The 21878-nt window shown below is 50.4% G+C and overlaps 1 protein-coding gene across 1 annotated transcript in view; it reads left to right on the forward strand.

Annotated features, from left to right (window-relative positions):
* MYO18B (myosin XVIIIB) overlaps positions 1 to 21878 on the forward strand; it is a 149371-nt gene that overhangs the window by 39435 nt on the left and 88058 nt on the right. The window contains exons 13-20 of the mRNA XM_038763467.1: positions 7773 to 7949; positions 8788 to 8878; positions 10219 to 10411; positions 15524 to 15604; positions 17352 to 17499; positions 17871 to 18030; positions 19628 to 19811; positions 20904 to 21117. Coding sequence (XP_038619395.1) covers positions 7773 to 7949; positions 8788 to 8878; positions 10219 to 10411; positions 15524 to 15604; positions 17352 to 17499; positions 17871 to 18030; positions 19628 to 19811; positions 20904 to 21117 — 1248 coding nt within the window. The remainder of the gene's footprint in view (positions 1 to 7772; positions 7950 to 8787; positions 8879 to 10218; positions 10412 to 15523; positions 15605 to 17351; positions 17500 to 17870; positions 18031 to 19627; positions 19812 to 20903; positions 21118 to 21878) is intronic.

Below are 21878 nucleotides of genomic sequence, written 5' to 3' on the forward strand. Positions count from 1 at the left end.
AGCACGTGATTTGGGAATCAGAGGGTGTGGGTTCTAATCCTGGCTCCGTTGCTTGTCTGCTGTGTGACCATGGGCAAGCCACTTAATTTCTCCATGCCTCAGGTATCTCAACTGAAAACTGGGGATAAAGACTGTGAGTCCCATATGGGACAACCTGATTATTTTGTATCTACCCCAGTGCTTAGAACAGTGCTTGGCTCATAGTAAGTGCTTAAAAAAATACCATAAGTGCTGTGGGGTTGGTGTGGGGTAAATATTAAATGTCCAAAGGTCTAGATCTAAGCGCATACATGACGCAGAAGGGAGAGTGAGCCGGGGGAAAAGAGGGCTTCATCAGTGGAGAGAGTCGTGGTCTGGCATATATGGATGGGGAGGGAGTGCTAGGGTAGGGGGAGGATGTGAGAAAGTGGTCCATGGTGAGATAGACGAGATGGGGGCCCAGGGAGTGAGCTGGCATTGGAGGAGCGGAGTGTGTGGGCCGGGCTGGAGGAGATCAGCGAGATGAGGTAGGAGGGGGCGACCTGATGGACGGCTTTAAAGCTGGTGGTGAGGAGTTTTTGTTGGATGTGGAGGTGGATGGGCAGCCGTTCGAGGTTCTTGAGGAGAGGGGAGGCAGCACAGGAGACGTGATCCCTGCCCACGAAGACCTAACAATGTAATAATCAATCATCGGAAGTTACTGGGGAAGTTACTAGGCCGAGTGGCCTAGTAGAAAGACCGTAGACCTGTTTGTCAGAGAACCTGAGTTCTAACCCCACCTCTGCTCCTTATCTGCTGTGTCACCTTGGGCATGTCATTTCACTTCTCCAGGCCTTAGTCTCTTCATCTGGAAAATGGGGATTCAATCCTACGCCTTCCTACTTAGTCTGGCAGCCCCAAGTGGAACAGGGACTGTGTCCAATATGACTTTCTTATATCTCCTCAGTGCTTAGTACATAGGTGGGCACACAGTAAGCGCTCAGCAAATGCGATAAAAAAGCTGCTACTACTATTACTACCACTACTACTACTATCATTAGTGGTTTTTGGAGTGTCTCCTGGCAAGTACAAACAAACAAGAAACACATTCCTTGACCGACACGGAATTTACATTTACATCATTCATCATTACTGCTGAGGATGGATATGATTAGGTACGTAAATCCAATGCCCTGCCCACAGGGCAGCTGGGAATGGGACAGGTGCTTCAACCATCTCACCTTCCTCTGACGCTTCTACAATGGTGACGGAAACGGATCAGGCACAATAGAAGCAAAATTCACATTTATAAATACTTTATCAATGCAAGATTATGGAAATGGCTCTCCCTGCCCCCCCCCCCCCCCAACCCCCGCAATAATTTATTGTAAGTGGTGTAACCTCTAGTCTTCTCTGGAGACATGCATTAAGTGATTTACTTGCTATATATCCCGCGTTTGAGGACTTCATAATTGGTTGCTTTAAAATCAGCTATTAAGATTTGAAAGCTATCTACAAACGTCTGCGGAGCATGTCATAACAGATCCTTCCAAAATGCATTCAAGCCATTTCTCCTGATCCCACGTTATCATTGTGAGTGTCTCTGCCTATCTTAGGTCTCTCGTGGCCACCCTTGGTGCGACGGTAGCGGTGGCGAGGGAGATGACGGCGGAGACGATGATGTTGTTGATGATGAGGGTGATGACGGTCGTTGAGTTTTACAAAAAGGATCAAGTCACAGCAATGCAGCACAGAGGTTTATTATTGCAATAGTAATACAGATCTCTGTGGGTGAGGACAGACAGAGTCTGTTGCTCTGAAAGTGAGCTTGGCCTCATCCCCATAAAGATGGAAAGAGCAGTCTATTCTAGTTGGGGATAGGCAGGACACTTCTTTTCCCGCTATTTGGTGGAAGGGGCAGGAGAGCAAATCAGCTGTGAGTCCTTCTGCTACCCCGCTTCTGACAAGGACCAAAGGATGACTCTCCGCTCTTGGTTTATCTGCTTATCTGGTTGATTAGTGACGATTTTCCCTCTCAGGGTGGCACCTGGAGAGTTTCCAGTCCTCTTCCAGTCTCGGCTGTGGGAGGGAGAGTCAAGCAGAGGCCTGTCCATTCCATTCCTAGCTTGGTCAGTGGCTAGCAAGGGGATCTGCTACAAGTCAAAACTCCCCCGTGCTGGGCAGCAGCGGCACGGGAGAGAGTCGAGGGCGGAAACTCGAGTTTACTGTGCGGAGGGCAGCAATGGTAAACCGCTTCCGGATTTTTACCAAGAAAACTCTCTGGATGCACTACCAGAACAATGGTAGATGGAGAGCAGGGCGTTTTGGGAGAGATGTGTCTGAGATGTCACTATTGACTCAGCGGCATAAGACAAGTGACAATTTGGGTCTTCTTGCTTTATCTCATCTTCACGGGTGGGAGGCTTGGACTGAGGGGCTTGTACTAGGTTAAGTTACAGCACATAAAAAGAAGTTTGTTACAGCAAGTAATAATAATAATAATAGTAATAATAATGGTATTTGTTAAGCACTTACTATGTGTCAGGCACTGTTCTAAGCACGGGGGTAGATACAGGGTGGTGGGGTTGTCCCAAGTGGGGCTCACAGTCGTAGTCCCCATTTTACCGATGAGGTAACTGAGGCACAGAGAAATAATAATAATAATTATGATATTTGTTAAGCACTTACTATGTGCCATGCACTGTTCTAAGCCCTGGGATAGATACAGGGTAATCAGGTTGTCCCACATGGGGCTCACACATTTAATCCCCATTTTACAGCTGAGGTAACTGAGGCACAGAGAAGTTAAATGACTTGCCCAAAGTCACACAGCTGACAAGTTGCAGAGCCGGGATTAGAACCCACGAGCTCCGACTCCCAAGCCCAGGCCCTTTCCATTAAGCCACGCTGCTTTTTATCACCTACATGTCCATAAGTGCTGTGGGGCTGGGGGTGGATCAGCAATCAACATGCTTAGAGGACCCAGTCTGTTATATTGATCAGTTGTCCTCTCCCAAGCACTTAGTACAGTGCCCTGCACACAGTAAGCTCTCAATAAATATGATCAACTGAGAGACTGAGTATCCAGGAGATGCCAAGGGGAGCGAGGGGGCCTGGAGGGGGAGATGAGAAGTTAAACGGTAGCTTTGCCATGGTGATTTCTGCCCCCTCACAGGCACTAGAGGCCTATTCAATCGTATTTATTCTCGCCACCCATTGGCACACGGGGCACCGACCATCGAGCAGCACTGTCCATAAGCTTCAGGGCGGGCGATGCCAGCGCCTGAAAAGGGTTGTGGCCACGATTTCAGTGGGGAGTGCTGGGAGCGAGGGGTCGTCCAAACCACCCCCCCTCCCCGGAGTCAGTCTCCACATCAGACAACCGAATGCGTTTCAAGTTGGCGTAGCTCAGGGTGGTATTGATCGCCCCCCCCACCCCCCACCCCCGCATCAGGTGGCCATAAAAGAAAGGAAATGAAAGGAAACGTGGATTTAAAATAAAATGGATCAAGGCTGGAAGGGGGTGATGCCCTGAGGGAGATTTTTTTTTTCTAAGAAGCTTAAATCTCTCACCCGCTGATAGTGGTTGTTCACTGTCCTGTCCAACACACACACACACCATTTCCCTGCTCCCAACTCCCAACTTTCGAGCCCTACTGCTTGAAAGGAGGGCTTCGTCTGGGAATGGGAGGTGGGAAGATGTTGGACTGGGAAGTAAAGGGAGCCAATAGCAATCAATCAATAATATTTATTGCAAAAGCTTACTGTGTGCAGAGCACTGGTCTCAGCACTTGGGAGAGGACAATACTATGGTAAACAGACATATTCTTTGCCCACAAAGAACTTCCACTCTAGAGGGGGAGGCGGATATTGAGATAAAGAAATAATTTATAATGTATCATTTATAGCTATGCACTTAAATTATGGAAGATGGAGAGAGCTGGGGGACAATATTGGAGTCTAATGGTAAGGATTTCTTTCAGATGGAGAGGAGGCCAAGAAATGACTGTGAGTTTGTTGTGGGCAGGAATATGTCTGTTTGCTGTTCTATTGTAGTCTCCCAAGCGCTTAATACAGTGCTTTGCACATGGTAAGCACACATTCAATATGATTGATTGAATGAATGAAAGAATGTTGTCAGAGCCACTGTACAGGTTCTAAGAAGGTGGCATGGATGGGCATCACTGGCAGTGCTTATGGATGTGGACGCAAGGCCTGAGCGGAATATCCCTCCCAATCAGGCTCCCTCAGGAATCGTGGCCTGGGCCTCAGTTCCCTCATCTGTAAAGTGGGGATTAAGACTGTGAGCCCCACGTGGGACAACCTCGATTGCCTTGTACCCGCCCCCCAACGCTTAGAACGGTGCTTGGCACATAGTAAGCACTTAACAAATACCAACATTATTATTATTACTATTATTATTGTGAGCCCCATATGGGACAAGGACTGTGTCCCAACCCAATTTCCTTGTTTACACCCCAGCGCTTAGTACAGTGCCTAGCACATAATAAACTCCTAACAGATTCCACAGTTATTATGATGTGTCTGGGCCTTGGTTACCTCATCTTTAAAATAGGGGTTTAAAGTGAGAGCCCCTTGGGGGACAGGGACTGTGTCCAACCTGGTTAACTTGTACCTAGCCTAGTGCTTAATACAGTGCCTGGTACCTAATAAGCACCTAACAAATACCAGTAAAAAAACAAAAAACGCAGCAGTCCGGGGGCAGAGCCAGGATTAGAATCCCAGTCTCCTGATTTCCAGGGCCACCCTCCTGCCACTAGGGGGTGATGCCATCCCGTTCAGCCTCCGTGAAGCGGGAAAAATCTTTGGGAATAGCCGGGAATAGGCCTCCAGTTGAGAGCAGGAATAGGAGGCCCATCACAAAGCAAAAATGAGGGCACCAGCCACAATCAGCAAGTCATTAATTATCCAATTTCCTGGGAACATAGCTGCTAATCAGAAATGGACCAATCTACCTTATCTTGTCCTCCTGAGGAGTAGCAAGACAGCTCCAAGGGCAGTGGAATCTGGGCTTCGGATTTTCCACCTGAAAAATGGAGATTTTTACCTGTTCCCCCTCTCCATTGGACTGTGAGCCCCATATGGGACAAGGATTGCGTTTGCCCTCATCATCTTGTAGTTACCCCAGTGCTTAGTACAAGTGTGGAACAGAGAAGCAGCACGGCCTAATGGGTAATAATAATGACGGTATTTGTTAAGCGCTTACTAGGTGCAAAGCACTGGTGTAAGCACTGGGGAGATACAAGGTGATCAGATTGTCCCACGTGGGGCTCACAGTCTTAATCCCCATTTCACAGATGAGGTAACTGAGGTATAGAGAAGTGAAGTGACTTGCCCAAAGTCACACAGCCGATAAGTGGTGGAGCCGGGATTAGAACCCATGACCTCTGACTCCCAAGCCTGTGCTCTTTCCACTGAGCCACGCTGCAGAGCTGGGGCCTGGGAGTCAGAAGAACCCGGGTTCTAATCCTGAATCCACCACTTGTCTGCTGTGTGACCTTGGGCGAGTCACTACACCACTCTGGGCCTCAGATCTCTCATCTGTAAAAGGGGGAGTAAAGACAGTGTGCCACATGTGGGACGTGGATTGGGTGTCACCTGACAGTGGCAAGCCGTGGGTCCCAGCTCCGCCACTTGTCTGCTGTGTGTACATAATAAGCGCTTAGCAGAAACCTTTTTTAAAAAAAGAAACAGTCCTTGGCCATAGTAGGTGCTTACCAAATACCACAGTTATTGTTCTTATAATTGTTTGGTTTTGAAAAAGGATTTGGAGGCTACAAGTCCACAAGTGTCATCCATGCTATCTGAGAGATGCAGGATTTAAGAGTTTCTTGGAGTTTTCCACGTAAGCTGTCTTGGCCTCGGGGTTAAATTCTCTACAGAGTTACCTGTCAAGCCCTAATCGGAAGCAGAAAATCAACAATTGAAATTTAAACTCATGAAATTTTAAGTTTCATGAATTCAATTTCTCTTGTTGATTTTCTGCTAACCCCAGTTCTCTCCCATCTTCTTCTGAAGATGAGAAGCAGCGTGGCCCGGTGGAAAGAGCCAGAGCCTGGGAATCAGAGGACCTGGGTTATCGTCCCTGCTCGGCCAGTTGCTCTGCCATTTGCTTGCTGTGTGACCTTGGCCAAGTCCCTTAACTTCTCTATGCTGCAGTTTCCTCATCAGTAATAATGAAGATTAAATCTCTTTTCTCCCTCCTGCTTAAGACTGTCAGCCCCCACACAGGACAGGGACTGTGTCGAACCTAATTAACTTGAGCCTACCCCAGCCCTTAGAACAATGTTTGACATAATACGTGCTTAACAAGTACCTTAAAACAAAAACAAACCAACAATTACCTCATCTGTAAAATGGGGATTAAGGCCGTGAGTCCTGTGTGTGACAAGGAGTGTGTCCAATCCGATTATCTTCCATCTACCCCAGCGCTTAGTACACTACCTGGCACATAGTAAAAGTTTAACAAATACCATTAAAAAAAAAAGGATCAGTGCTCCTCCCCTTCCCCATCTGAAAAATGGGAAAATAGGCTGCCTGACCTAGTAGGAAAGGATTGGGACTGGGAGTCAGGAGGACCAGGGTGGGTTGCGTGAGCATGACTTAGTGGATAGAGCACATGCCTGGGAGTCAGAGGGCATGGGTTCTAATCCTGGCTCTGCCAGGTGTTTGCTGTGTAACCTTGGGCAAGTCACCTGACTTCTCTGTGCCTCAATTTCCTCATCCGTAAAATGGGGTTTGATGGGGTGAGCCCTATGTGGGACGGGGACTGTATCCAACTTGATTACCTTGAATCTGCCCCAGTGCTTAGAACAGTGCTTGGCATATAGTAATCACTTAACAAATACCATAATTATTATTATTATTATCATCCTGGCAGCATCCTCCTCTCCCAACTCCATCCCTCCTTCCTTCCTCCTTGCAGCCATCTTGTCTGGCCCTGTTTGCCGGCAGGCCTCTCTGAAGAGGGCAATGATATCAGTCTGGCAAAGGGAGCTTCCTGCCTTATTTTTTTTTTAAATGGTATGTGTTAAACGCTTACTATTTACCAGGCACTGTATTAAGCGCTGGGGTGGATACAAGCTTATCAGGTTTGACACAGGCCCCGTCCCATATGGGGCTCACCATCTGAATGCCCATTTTAAAGGTGAGGCCTGGAGAAGTGAAGCGACTTGTCCACAGCAGACAGGTGGCGGAGCCGGGATTGAAATCCAGGCCCTTCTGAGTCCTGGGCCCATGCTCTACCCACTAGACCACACTGCTTCTCATGCTAGGAGCAAGCATCCTGTCAAGCGCTTAGTACAGTGCTCTGCACACAGTAAGCGCTCAATAAATACAATTGAATGAATGAATCTACTAAATAAATCCCGGCAGGCTGAGTAATGGAGCAGACACAGTTATTGTGAACAGTGCTTGGCACATAGTAAGCGCTTAACAAGTACCATCGTCACTGTTATTATAATTATTCTATTCTGGTCCATATCATTGATCCTGGCTTTGTATCCCTGCCCCGGCCCATGTCCTAATCCATATTCCTGATCCTGGACTCATGTTCCGGCCTGTATTTCTGATCCCAGGGGTCCGTATCCCCGGCCCAGACCCGTCCTCTGGTCCGTATCATTGTCCCTGGGCCTACGCTTCATCCCTGACCCTGGGCTTGGGGTCATCTCCACCCCCGGCCCATGGGCCCACAAGTCGGTCAGTCGTCAGGGCCGCTCCCAGGCCTGAGTCCTCGGCGGCGGCCCCGCTATGATGCCCACCCCCCTGACCTCCGTATCTGTCTCCCGGCCCAGTGGGCAGGAAGCAGTTCATGCGGTTCGAGTGGGCCAACCAGGCCGCGGCCGTGCTGGGCTGTGACTACGAGGAGCTGAGCAGCGCCGTGTTCAAGCACCACCTCCTCCACATCATCGAGCAGGTCACCGCCGGACGGAGCCGAGGGCCGCGGCCAGACCAGGAGCAGCCCAGGCCAGGTAGCCGTCTCTGTCGTCCTTCGCGCGGGCTCACACCCTCCCTGGGCCTCATTCTGGCTGCCTCGTCCATCCATCTGTTCATTCAGTGGTATTTATTGAGCACTTACTGTGTGCAGAGCACTGGACTAAGCGCTGGGGAGAGGACAGTAAACAGACACATTTCCCTCCCACAACGAGCTTACAGTTCAGGAGGAAAGATAGACATTAAAATAAATAATAGATAAATAAATAAATTACAGCGTGGCCTAGTGGAAAAAGCCTGGGAGCCAGAGGACGTAGAGTCTCATCCAGGCTCCACCAGGTGCCTGCTGGGTGACCTTGGATGAGTCACGTCACTTCTCTGGGCCTCTAAAATGGGGATTCTATGCCTGTTCTCCCTCCGACTTGACTGTGAGCCCCCCGAGGGACAGGGACTGTGTCCAACTAGATTCCTTTGACTCCGGCGCTTAGAACAGTGCTTGACAGGTAATGATGAACAGACATATTCCCTGCCCACAATGAATTTATAGTCTAGAGGAGCAGATGGACCTGAATAGAAACAGATAAATGACAGCTATGGATATACGTGGTGTGGGGCTGGGAGGGGGGTTGACTAAGGGAGCAAGTCAGGGCAACACAGAAGGGAGTGGGAGAAGACGAAAAGGAGGGCGAGGCAGAGAGGAGCATGACTCTGACACCTGCATCTGTTTATTGTTATATTGCCCTCTCCCAGGCACTTAGTACAGTGCTCTGCACACAGTAAGCGCTCTGTAAATACGATTGACTGACTGGCTGATTCACTCCAGTTGAATAGAGGGTAAGTCATGGATGGCCGTTGCCCTCTCTTTCTGTGCCCCAGGGCCCAAGATGACCGGGGTGGAGTGTGTGGAGGGAATAGCTTCAGGCCTCTACGAAGAGCTGTTCGCCGTCATCGTCTCGCTCATCAACAGGTACGGGAAGCCGACGTTCCTCTATAAGCCGGGCAATTTCTTCCAGGATCAGAATCGGGTCTGCCGGATGAGGCCGGCGGGCATGGATTTATCCCACCGGACCTTTCTGCTGCCCCTTCCCAACTGGGAGAGCAGGGACAGGGTTGTGGGGGGGGGGTTTAGCCGCAGCAAGGTGTAGGTGATGGTAGATGGTTTTCAAAGCGCAGAAAGGTTTTCAAGATGCAGAGAAGAGCTCGGCAGAGTGAATAGAACCCGGGCCTGGAATGTCAGAAAGTCATGGGTTTTAATCCCAGCTCCGCCACTTGTCCTTTGTGGGACTTCGGGCAAGTTAGTTCACTGCTCTGGGCCTCAGTTCCCTCATCTGTAAAAGGGGGATTGAGACTGTGAGCCCCACGTGGGACAAGGGACTAAGTCCAACCCGATTTGCTTGTATCCACCCCGGCGCTTAGTACAGCGCTGGGCACGCAATAATCAGTAACAAATACTGTAATTATTAATTATTACAGACTAGGGAACTGAGGTCTAGAGAAGTAAAGTGACTTGGCTAAGGGGCTTATTCTAAGGAAAGCATCTGGTTCATCTCCCCGTCCTAATTTGAGGATTTGAGATAGAGGATAATCGGACTCCGTTACCTCATCTCCCAGGGCTGGCCAGTAGATCGGCAGGAGGGCTACCCAGTGGCCCTGAGAGTCCCACAACCCCATGTCCTGTTTCCTGATCCGCCACTAGCAAGCTCTGTGACCAGTCAAGATTTCCTCTGTCAAATCAATCAATCAGTGGTATATACTGAGTGCTTACTGTGGTGCAGAGCACTGTACTAAGCGCTTGATCCCAGCTCTGCCATTTGTCTGCTTCGTGACCTTCGGCAAATCACTTAACTTGCGCCTCAATTATCAATTGCCTCAATTATCAGAGAGAAGCAGCGTGGCTTAGTGGAAAGAGCACGAGCCTGGGAGTCAGAAGACGTGGGTTCTAATCCTGGTTTGGCCACTTGTCAGCTGTGTGACTTTGGGCAAGTTACTTCACTTCTCTGGGCCTCCATTCCCTCATCTGTAAAATGGGGATGAAGCCTGTGAGTCCCACTTGGGACAAACTGCCAACCTTGTAGCCACCCCAGTGCTTAGAAGAGTGTTTGGCACAGAGTAAGCGCTTAACAATTATCATTATTATTATTATTATTATTACCTACCTGAAGCGGACGAGGATGATGGAGAACCGGGACTCCTCTCCACCGTGGTTCGTCCCCCACCTTGACTCCGGCTCACCCCCAACCTTCGCCCAGCCTGGTCTGGCCTGGGGACTAAGCGGTCATCCCTCCCCTCGCCCACCTGTGTTCTCAGGTCGTTGACTCCCAACCAGCTGTCTGTGGCGTCCATCTCGGTGGTGGACACGGCGGGCTTTCAGAACCCCCGCCACCAGAAGAAGGAGCGAGCGGCCACGTTCGAGGAGCTGTGCCACAACTACGTCTACGAGCGCCTGCAGGCCTTATTCTTCGAGAGAACCTTCGTATCCACGCTGGACAGGATCAAGGAGGTACCGGGAACTGCGTCATCCCTTTTGTTTCCTGTTAATTTTTTTTTATGGTATTTGTTAAGCGCTTACTATGTGCCAGGCACTGTACTAAGCGCTGGGGTAGACACAAGCTAAACAGTCAGTCAGTCATTAGTGTTTAAGGGGGCTTATTGTGTGCAGAGAACTGTACTAAGCTCTTGGGAGGGTAGGGGGAGAAACAATATGGTGAAGTGAATAGAGCACAGGCCTAGGAGTCAGAAAGTCATAGTTCTAATCCCAGCTCTGCCTCTTTTATAAGAATAATAATGATGGCATTTATTAAGCGCTTACTATGTGCAAAGCACTGTTCTAAGTGCTGAGGATTACAAGGTGATCAGGTTGTCCCACAAAGGGCTCACAGTCTTCATCCCCATTTTATAGATGAGGTAACTGAGGCCCAGAGAAGTGAAGTGACTTGCCCAATGTCACACAGCTGACAACTGGTGGAGCCGGAATTTGAACCCATGACCTCTGACTCCAAAGCCCATGCTCTTCCCACTGAGCCACGCTGTCTTACCTTGGGCAAGTCACATCACTTCTCTGGGCCTCAGTTCCCTCATCTGTAAAATGGGGATTAAGACTGTGAGCCCCACGTGGGACAACCTGATCACCTTGTATCCCCCACAGCACTTAGAACAGTGCCTTGCACATAGTAAGCGCTTAACAAATAACATCATTGTTATTATTATTATCTTTAATTCCACTCCCTCCTGGGAGGACTCGTCTCTATATGTTGCCGATTTGTTCTCTCCAAGCGCATAGTACAGGGCTTTGCACACAGTAAGCTCTCAATAAATACGATTGAATGAATGAATGAATAATAAAACTGATTAGGATACTTGTTAAGCACTTTCTATGTGCCAACACTGTTCTAAATGCTAGGGTAGGTAAAAGTCAATCAGGTTGAACACAGTCCCTGCCCCACATAGGGCTCACATTCTTAATCCCCATTTTCCAGATGAGGGAACTGAGGGCCAGAAAAGTGAAGCGACTTGCCCAAAGTCACATAGCTGTCAATTGGCAGAGCCGGGATTTGAACCCATGACCTCTGACTCCAAAGCCTGGGCTCTTTCCACTGAGCCACGCTGCTTCTCCAGCCACGCTGCTTCTCCACACAGCAATCAATCAATCAGTCAATCAATCGTATTTATTGAGTGCTTACTGTGTGCAGAGCACTGTACTAAGCGCTTGGGAAGTGGTGGAGCCGGGATTAGAAGCCAAGACCTTCTGACTCGGAGGTCTGTGCTCTAGCCACTATGCCATGCTGCTTCGCACAAGAACAGAAGCAGCGTGGCTCAGTGAAAAGAGCATGGGCTTTGTAGTCAGAGGTCATGGGTTCAAATCCCAGCTCCACCAGTTGTCAGCTGTGTGACTTTGGGCAAGTCACATCACTTCTCCGGGCCTCAGTTCCCTCATCTGTAAAATGGGGATGAAGACTGTGAGCCCCGCGTGGGACAACCTGATCACCTTGTAACCTCCCCAGCGCTTAGAACAGTGCTTTGCACATAGTAAGCGCTTAATAAATGCCATTAAAAAAAGAAAAAAAAGAACAGTGCTTTGCACATAGTGAGCGCTTAATAAATGCCATTAAAAAAAAGAACAGTGCTCTGCACACAGTAAGCGCTCAATAAAAACAACTGACCAACTGATTGACTGAATGATTGATTGACTGACTGACTGACTGAATGAATGAATGAATGAATAAACGGTCCACGGGTTGAACGTGTGGTTACGTTTTTGTGGGCGTGGCTTTAGCCCACCCTTTCATTTGCATATCCCCACCCCCCAGGGGAATCCGGCAGCTCCCATTGGCCCGCCCGCAGAGGCTCCCACAGGCGGGAGCTCTCCTCCAATCCGCGGCTTCTTATTGGCGGTTGGGCCTCCCTCGTGCTCTTGGTCCCGCCTCCAAACGGCCGTCGTGCTCTGCCTCGTGGCCCGGGCCGCCATCTTGGAGCCTCCCAGCCTGAGGAGAAGTTGAGGCGGAGTTGAGGAGGAGGAGGAGGCTCCCCAAAATACCAAGGCCTAGAGGAAACTAGGGGCACTAGAGTCATTCAGTCGTTTGTGTATTACATTCATTCATTCATTCAATCGTATTTATTGAGCGCTTACTGTGTGCAGAGCACTGTACTAAGCGCTTGGGAAGTCCAAGTTGGCAACGTCTAGAGACGGTCCCTACCCAACAGTGGGCTCACAGTTTAGAAGGGGGAAACAGAGAACAAAACAAAGCACATTAACAAAATAAAATAGAGTAATAAATACGTACAGAGATACATACGTATATCCCTGCCATCGTGTCTCAGTGGAAAGAGCACAGGGCTTTGGAGTCGCAGGTCATGGGTTCTAATCCCGGCCCCGCCACTTGTCTGCTAGGCGACTTCGGGCAACTCAGTGCTTGGCACATAATAATAATCTTGGTATTTGTTAAGCGCTTACGATGTGCAAAACACTGTTCCAAGCGCTGGGGAGGTTACAAGGTGATCAGGTTGTCCCACAGGGGGATCACAGTCATAATCCCCATTTTACAGATGAGATAACAGGCTCAGAGAAGTTGTGACTTGCTCAAGGTCCCTTGTGGGGCTCGCAGTCTTAATCCCCATTTTACAGATGAGGTAACAGGCACAGAGAAATTAAATGACTTGCCCAAAGTCACACAGCTGACAAGCGGCGGAGCCGGGATTTGAACCCATGAGCTGTGATTCCCAAGCCCGTGCTCTTTCCACTGAGTCACGCTGCTTCTGTAAGCGCTTAACAAATACCAGCATTATTATTATTATTATTACATCCCTGTGCCTAAGTTCCCTCATTTGTAAAATGGGGATTAAGACTATGAGCACCACATGGGACAATCTGATTACCCTGTAGCCCTCCCCAGTGCTTAGAACAGTGCTTGGCTTAACAAATACCCTTATTATTATTATTATTTTTTGAGCACTTACAATCCCAAGGTGTTATAGGTGGGAGTTTGGAAGTGTCCTGCAGTGACTTGTGCTGTGACACCTCTGAGGGAGGGACCTTGTCAGCAGATCCCAGATTCCACTCTGCCCTGTGGGGCCATCTCATTCATTCATTTGTATTTATTGATTTCCCACAGTGCCTGGCACATAGTAAGTGCTTAACAAACACCATTAATAATATTACTTAGAGCCTGCTTTGTGCGGGGCACTGGACTAAGAGCTTGGGAGAGTGCAGCCCAACAATAAACAGACACATTCCCTGCCTACCATGAGTTTAGGATCTAGAGGGGGAGACGGGCATTAGTAGAAATAAATAAATGGCGGAGCAGCCATGGTCATGGGTTCAAATCCCAGCTCCGCCAATTGTCAGCTGTGTGACTTTGGGCAAGTCACTTCACTTCTCTGTGCCTCAGTTACCTCATCTGTAAAATGGGGATTAAGACTGTGAGCCCCTCCATGTGACAACCTGATCACCTTGTAACCTCCCCAGCGCTTAGAACAGTGCTTTGCACATAGTAAGTGCTTAATAAATGCCATTATTATTATATTATTATAAGGGAAGGGGGGGTTTGAGTAAAGGGAGCATGTCAGGGTGACGTAGAAGGGAGTGGGAGAAGAGGAAAGGGGGGCTTAGTCAGGGAAGGCGTTTTGGAGGAGGTGGGCCTTCAATTAGGCTTTGAAGGAGGTGGGGGGAAGGCCGCAGGGGCAACAGGGTGGCTTGAATCCCCCTCCCACCTCCGTGTCTGTGCTCATCCCAGACCACGGTTTGCAGCCAGGAAGGGGAAGGACGTAATAATAATGACGTTCCTTGTTAAGCGCTTACTATGTGCCAAGTGCCGTTTTAAGCACTGGGGTAGATACAAGTTAATCAGGTTGGACACAGACCCTGTCCCATATGGGGCTCACAGACTGTACATTGTCAACTCTTTGGGCGAAGGGAATGTGTCATTTTGTCCTACTGTCCTCTGCTTGGCGCTTAGTTCATTGCAATGCACGCAGTAAGCGCTCAATAAATAGAATCGAATGCATGAATGAAGGAACAGAGGGAAAAGTCCAGTGGTGGGTGGTAAGGCTCTCTGGGTGGGGTTCCTTGTTAGCAGCAGCCTAGGAAGGCCCCAAGGCAGCAAAGCATCTGTTCATGAGGGTGGGGCTCTGTGTTAGAGACCCCCGCCCAACTCACCTCTCTGCCCCGGAGTCCAAGTCAGAGGAGGGCAGGGGGAATACCTTGCATCTGGCCCAGCGCTTAGCACATAGTAAGTGTTGAACAAATCATTTATTATGTATTTATTTATGTATTTTATTTGTGCAATATATGTTATGTATGTTATTTATGTACCCCCCCACCCCCAGCCCTGACTATGAGCTCATTGTGGGCAGCAAATGTGTCAGTTTGTTGTTGTTTTGGACTCTCCCAAGCACATAGTGCAGTGCTTTGCACACAGTAAGGGCTCAATAAATAGGAATGAATGACTGAACAAATGGAGAATCAGCATGGCCTAGTGGATAGAGCCCAGGCTCGGGAGTCAGAAGGACCTGGCTTCTCATCCCGGCTCCGCCACTTGTCTGCCGGGTGACCTTGGAGGAGTCACTTCACTTCTCTGGGCCTCAGTTACCTTATCTGTAAAATGGGGCTTGAGATTGTAAATCCCCCTTGGGACAGGGACTATGTCCAACCTGATTAACTTCTATCTACCCCAAGCGCTTCGAACAATGCTTGGCGTATGATAAGCACTTAAGAAAATACCATTATTATTATTATTACCATTTATAATCATAAATGCCATTAAAAAATGATGGCATTCCGGGCCAGGACAGAGAATCCCTTAAGTGCTGTGAGATAAGCGAGCAGTTCTGGAAAGGGTAGAAGCCAGCAGAGAATCTTGACATTGGAAGGAAAGCGGGCAGATCAGAAAGCAGAGCCCTCGGGCGTCAGGAGGAATTAATCACTGTTCTTCAAGCAGAATCGTTCCGGCTTCCTGCCCCACTGCTTGAGCCAAGGCCCGAGGGCGTTTTCGACTCGCCCAAAGGAGTGGGGGGGGGGGACGGGGGGGACAGAGCTTGCCCATCTTTTGCCACCCCCAAAGTGGGTGGGGGGCTGAGGGTGGGCATGCCAGCTTTTCAGTGTGCTTGTGCTTTCCAGGAAAACATCAAGGTGCATTTTGAGCTCCCCGAGCAGTCTCCAGCGCCCACCGTGGCTGCCATCGATCAAAATGCCCTACAGGTAAGAGACACCGTGCCCCCCTCCTCCTCCTCACCCCGTGCCACCTGTTCCCAGAAAGAGCCGTTGCCTCTCTGATTCCAACTCTAAGGACCACCCCCCAGGACCGCCCTGTAACTGAATTTACCATACAAAAGGTGGGCAAGCAGTGTGGCCCAGTGGCTAAAGCCAGGTCTGGGAGTTCGAGGACTTGAGTTCATTCAGTCATTTTTATTGAGCGCTTACTGTGGGCAGAGCACGGTACTAAGCACTTGCACTGTACTAAGCGCTTACCCCGGCTCCGCCACTGCCTGCTGGGTGACCTCGGGGAAGTCAGCCTCACTTCTCTGGGCCTCGGTTACCCATCTGTAAAATAGGGGTGAAGATTGACAGACCCCCCGTTTTCCTCTCCTCCTCCCCATCCCCCCGGCCCTACCTCCTTCCCCTCCCCACAGCACCTGTATATATGTTTGTACAGATTTATTACTCTATTTTACTTGTACATATTTACTATTCTATTTATTTTGTTAATGATGTGCATTTAGCTTTAATTCTATTTGTTCTGACGACTTGACACCTCTCCACATGTTTTGTTTCGTTGTCTGTCTCCCCCTTCTAGACTGTGAGCCCGTTGTTGGGTGGGGACCGTCTCTATATGTCGCCAACTTGTACTTCCCAAGCACTTAGTACAGTGCTCTGCACACTAAGCGCTCAATAAATACGGCTAAATGAATGAGTGCATGATTGTGAGCCCCTTGTGGGGCACGGACTGTGTCCAACCTGATGATCTTGTATCTACCCATTGCCTATACAGTGCCTGGCATATAGTAAGCGCCTAACAAATACCATTAAAAATGTAAAACAGTCTCCTCACCCCTCACCATGCCCTTCTGAGTGCCACGCTTAATGGCGATGTGCCAAACAGGGGCGATGGGAGAAGCCTCCGGGGTGTCCACCACTATCGAGGTCTCAGGGCCATGAGGCTGTACCCCTTCTCCCTGCCACTGGGCCCGGGGCCACCGGGAGAGATGGGGAGTGTGGTTGGCTCATGTTTGGCACATAGTAAGTGCTTAACAAATACCATCATTAGTATTATTCCAGCGCTAAGAACAGTGCTTGGCACATGGTAAGCACTTAACAAATACCATCATTATTACTATCCAGCGCTTAGAATAGTGCTCAGCACACAGTAAGTGCTTAAAAATGCCATTATTATTTATTATTATTATTATTATTATTATTATTCAAGGCAAGCCGCCCACACTACTGCAAACACTTTCATTCTTTCATTCATTCAATCGCATTTATTGTGTTAAACAAATACCATTAAAAAACAAAAAAAAAAGACCTTTGGAAGGTTGAGGAGGGTCAGGCAGGCTGGGGATGCGGGATCCCTAACCTAGAAGCGGGTAATTTATTTTTTTTTTCTAATGTCTGTCTCTTCATCTGGACTGTCAGCTCGTTCCGGGCAGGGAATGGGTCTGTTTATTATTGCATTGTCCTCTCCCAAGTACTTAGAACAGTGCTCTGCACACAGTAAGCGCTCAGTAAATACGATCAACTGACTGACTGACAAGCTGGGCCCTCAGCCTTAATTCAGTGAGGTTAAACACTTCCCCATCTTCCCCACAAGAATCCCCCCACCCCAATGACTGCAGGCCAGGACCCTCAGAGGGGAGAGGTCACTGTGGGCTGTCTTGTGGTCACAGGAAGAGCCAGCGGGCCCAGACCTGCTCACCCCCTGCCCCTCGCCCCGCTCTCTCCCTACCAGTGGCGGACGCCAATCGGGGCTGCGGCCGAAGAGGCTCAGGGCCTGTTCTGGCTCTTGGATGAAGAGGCCCAGGTGGAGGGCTCCAGTGACAGCGTCGTCCTTGATCGCCTCTGTGCCGCCTTTGGCCAGAAGGGACCCGATTCTACAGGTGAGGGGTGGGCAGGCTGGCCGGCCGGCCGGGGGAGGGCGGGGGGGCTGGGGTCAGGGGGAGGGAGGGGACTGGCCTGGAGCGGGGCGAGAGGGAGAGGAGAGCAAAGAGAGAGAGAGGGAGAAAGTGTCGGTGATGCTCTCTGGTCACCCAGCGGTCCCCTCCCCCGGCCTCCAGCCGCCTGGGGTCCCCTTCCCCTGGCTTCCTGCCACCCCACTCCCCCAGCCCTTGTGTGTATGTTGGCGGTGGGGGTGTTTCATGGGGGGTGGCTGTGCCCAGATGTGCAAAGGTCCAGCTGGAGTTGTGTGCATGTGTAGGTGTGTCGGGGGAACCAACCGTGTGGAGGTGTGAGTTGTGTGTGTGTGTTTCAGGGGCGGCGGCGGTGCGCAGGTGCGAGCAGGCTGTGCAGATGGAGCTGTCCCACCAGCTGGGCCGGGACCCCGTGCGCTACGACCTGAGCGGCTGGCTCCGGAAGGCCAGGCCCAACCTGTCGGCCAACAACGCCGGCCGCCTGCTGCAGCAGTCGCAAAGGTCAGTGCCCGCGGGCCGGGCCGGCGGGCGGGCCCCAATCCGGTCACCCGGCCTGGACCCCGGGCCCGGCTTGGGGGGGGCGAGCTGGCATCCGGCCAGTGGCCAACCTGTCTCAGGCATCCCTTCCGTCCGCCTGGCCCTGGGTTATAATCCCGGTTCCTCCACTTGTCCGCTGTGTGACCTCGGGTAAGTCCCTTCCTTTCTCTGGGCCTCAGTTGCCTCATCTGGAAAATGGTTATTGAGACTGTGAGCCCCAGGTGGGACAGGGACTGTGTCCAACCCGATTTGCTTGTATCTGCTCCAGCACTTAGTTCAGTGCCTGCCACATAGTAAGTGCTTAATAAATATCGTAATTATTAATATTATCTATTAAGGATTTAGTTTTGTGTCAAGCACTGTTCTAAGTACTGGGGTAGGTACAAGTCAGTAAGGTTGGGTACGTCCCTGTCCCTCATGGGACTCAATCAATCAATCAATCAATCAATCGTATTTATTGAGCGCTTACTATGTGCAGAGCACTGTACTAAGCGCTTGGGAAGTACAAATTGGCAACACATAGAGACAGTCCCTACCCAACAGTGGGCTCACAGTCTAAAAGGGGGAGACAGAGAACAGAACCAAACATACCAACAAAATAAAATAAATAGGATAGAAATGTACTCACAGACTCACAGTCTAAGGTACCTGTAGACTTTAAGGTTGTTGTGGACAGGGAATGTGTCTGATCTATTGCTATTTTATAATAATAACAATAATAATTTTGGTATTTTATAAACGCCTACTAATAATGATGGTATTTTGTTAAGCGCTTACCATGTGCGAAGCACTGTTCTAAGCGCTGGGGTATACAAGGTGATCAGGTTGTCCCATGTGGGGCTGACAGTCTTAATCCCCATTTTACAGATGAGGTAACTGAGGCATAGAGAAGTTAAGCTACTTGCCCAAGGTCACACAGTAGTCAAGTGGTGGAGCTGGGATTAGAACCCATGTCCTCTGACTCCCAAGACCATGCTCTTTCCACTAAGCCACGCTTGTACCCTCCCAAGTGCTTAGTGCAGGGCTCTGCACACAGTAAGTGCTCAAGAAATGTGATTGACTGTCTGACCAAGGAGGAGGGAGAATGGTGATCGATTCCCCATTTTGCAGATGAATGCGTGTCCCACTGCTGGCATCCTCTCCTGAACACTCAGTACAGAGTCCAGCACTCAGTAGGTGCCCAAAACGGTTCTACCAGATCTCACCCCATCCCAGGAAGCACGAATCCAGATGGGGGCTACGAGGCGCCTTAACCGAGAAGCGACGTGGCCTAGTGGAAAGAGCCTGGCCCTGAGAGTCAGGAGGATCCGGGCTCTAATCCTGGCTCCGCCACTTGTACGACCTCGGACAAGTCACTTCCCTTCTCTAGGCCTCAGTTCCCTCACCTGTAAAATGGGGATGAAGACTGTGAGCCCCCCATGGGACTGCGTCCAACCCGATTTGCTTGTGTCCACCCCAGCGCTTAGTACAGTGCCGGGCTTATTGTAAGGGCTGAACGATTACCATAAAAAGACACAAAACCCAGGATAAAAGATGGCCAGTGTTGTTTGTCCCGTCTCAGGGAGGAGGTGCGGAGCCTGTTCCTGCCCCGCTCCCAGCTTTCCGTCCCGTGCCGCTCGCTGTCCGGCCTGGACGTGCGCTCCCAGCAGGCCCTGCGCAGGATCGGCTGCGTGAGGAAGACTTTCGCCAGCAGCTTCGCCGTGGTGAGGGGGCACTCCGTGTGTGCCCAGATCAAGCTTCAGGCGGTGAGTGAGGCCAGGGGGTCTGGTGGGGGGCGGCCGGGTGTCCCCGAGGCCGGCCAGCCAATCTGTCAGTCGTATTTATCGGGCGCTTACTGTGTGCAGAGCACTGGACCAAGCGCTAGGGAGAGGACGGTGCAACAATAAACAGACACATTGCCAGCGCACCCCGAGCTGACAGTCAAGAGGGGGAGACCAACGTTAATATAAATAGATAAATGATAGGTTTGGACATAAGGGTTGTGGGGCTGGGAGGGGGGATGAATAAGGAGAGGAAGTCAGGGTGACGCAGAAGGGAGCGGGAGAAGAAGAGAGGGGGGCTTAATCAGGGAAGGCCTCTTGGAGGAGATGGGCCTCCTGTAAGACTTTGAAGTATTGATGTCTATCCCCTGCCCCCGCCAACTGTGAGCCTGCTCTGGATGGAGATTGTCTCTTTATTGTTGTATTGTACTTTTCAAGTGCTTAGTACAGTGCTCTGCACACAGTAAGCACTCAATAAATACGATTGAATGAATGAATGAATGAGTGAATGAATGAATGAATGAATGAATGAATGGAAGGCAGGGGAGCCATTATTGTCTGTCAGAGGGCCCGGCCAGAGTCCTGTCACGGGAAGCCATCTCCCCGGGGCCGTGATGGTGGCTCAGAAGCTGGGTGGTTCAGTTCATTCATTCATTCAGTGGTATTTTTTGAATGCCAACTGTGTGCAGAGAACTGTCCTAAGCGCTTGGAAGAGTTCAATGCATTTGGACTGCCCCCCAGCACCTCAGGGAACTATACTAAACGCTGGGGTGGAGACCAGTATAACGAGTTGGACACAATCCCTGTCCCATGTGGGGCTCACGGTCCCCATCCGTTTTTTACAGATGGGGGAACTGAGGCCCAGAGAAGTGAAGTGACTTGTGCAAGGTCTCAGAGCAGACAAGTGGCGAGGCTGGGATTAGAGGTCATGACCTTCTATTATTAGAAGGCCCCGCTGCTTCTGCTCAATCAATACAATTGAACGAATGAATGAATGAATGAATTTCCCAGGGGGCCATGCGAGGGGAGGCCAGAGGGAGGCCAGGGCCATGACCGGCTTTTCTTCCACGGTCCCAGGACGCCTTGGTCAGCGTCATCCGCCGGGCCCAGGTGCATTTCGTCCACTGCCTGGTGCCCCGGGCGGACGTGGCCAGTCCGGAAGGCCGCCACCCGTCGGTGCCCCCCAGCGAAGCCGCGGCCGGGCCGGGCGACCTTCCCGTGGACATCCCCGTCCTGAGAGCCCAGCTGGCCGGAGCCCAGGTCCTGGATGCCCTGCGACTCCACAGGACAGGTGGGCCCCCCGGCCCCCCCCACAGCAGCCCCGGCCCTTCCTGTCTCTTCCCCGGCTGCCCCCCACCAACCTCAGCCCCAGCCCAGAGACCCAGAGACGCTGCCACCCCCTCCGAGCCTCACAGCGCTTATGTCCATATCTGTCATTGATTTATTTGTATTGATAATGATGATCTTTGTTAAGCACTTGCTGTATGCCAAGCCCTGTTCTAAGCCCTGGGGTAGATTCAGGGTGATCAGGTTGGATACAGACCCTGTCCCACATGAGGCTCACACTCTTAAACCCCATTTGACAGATGAGATAACTGAGGCCCAGAGAAGTGAAGTGGCTTGCCCAAGGTCACACAGCAGACAAGTGGCGGAGCCGGGATTAGAACACACCATCTCTGACTCCCAAGCCTGGGCTCTAGCCACTAGGCCGTGCTGCTTCCCATATTGATGATAATGATAATAGTAATAATATAATAATGATAATAATAATAATGGGATTTGTTAAGCACTTACTATGAGCCAAGCAACTGTTCTAAGTGCTAGGGTAGATACAAGGTCATCAGGTTGTCCCACGTGGGACTCACAGCCTTAATCCCAATTTTCTAGATGAGGTAACTGAGGCACAGAGAAGTGAAGTGTCTTGCCCAAGGTCACACAGCAGACAAGTGGCAGAGCTGACATTAGAACGCATATCCTCTGACTCCCAAGCCCGGGCTCTTTCCACTAAGCCACGCTGCTTGATGTCTGTCCCCGCCGTCTCTTGATTGTAAG

The sequence above is a fragment of the Tachyglossus aculeatus genome, chromosome 21 (assembly GCF_015852505.1).
Source record: "Tachyglossus aculeatus isolate mTacAcu1 chromosome 21, mTacAcu1.pri, whole genome shotgun sequence".
Taxonomy (NCBI): Eukaryota; Metazoa; Chordata; class Mammalia; order Monotremata; family Tachyglossidae; genus Tachyglossus; species Tachyglossus aculeatus.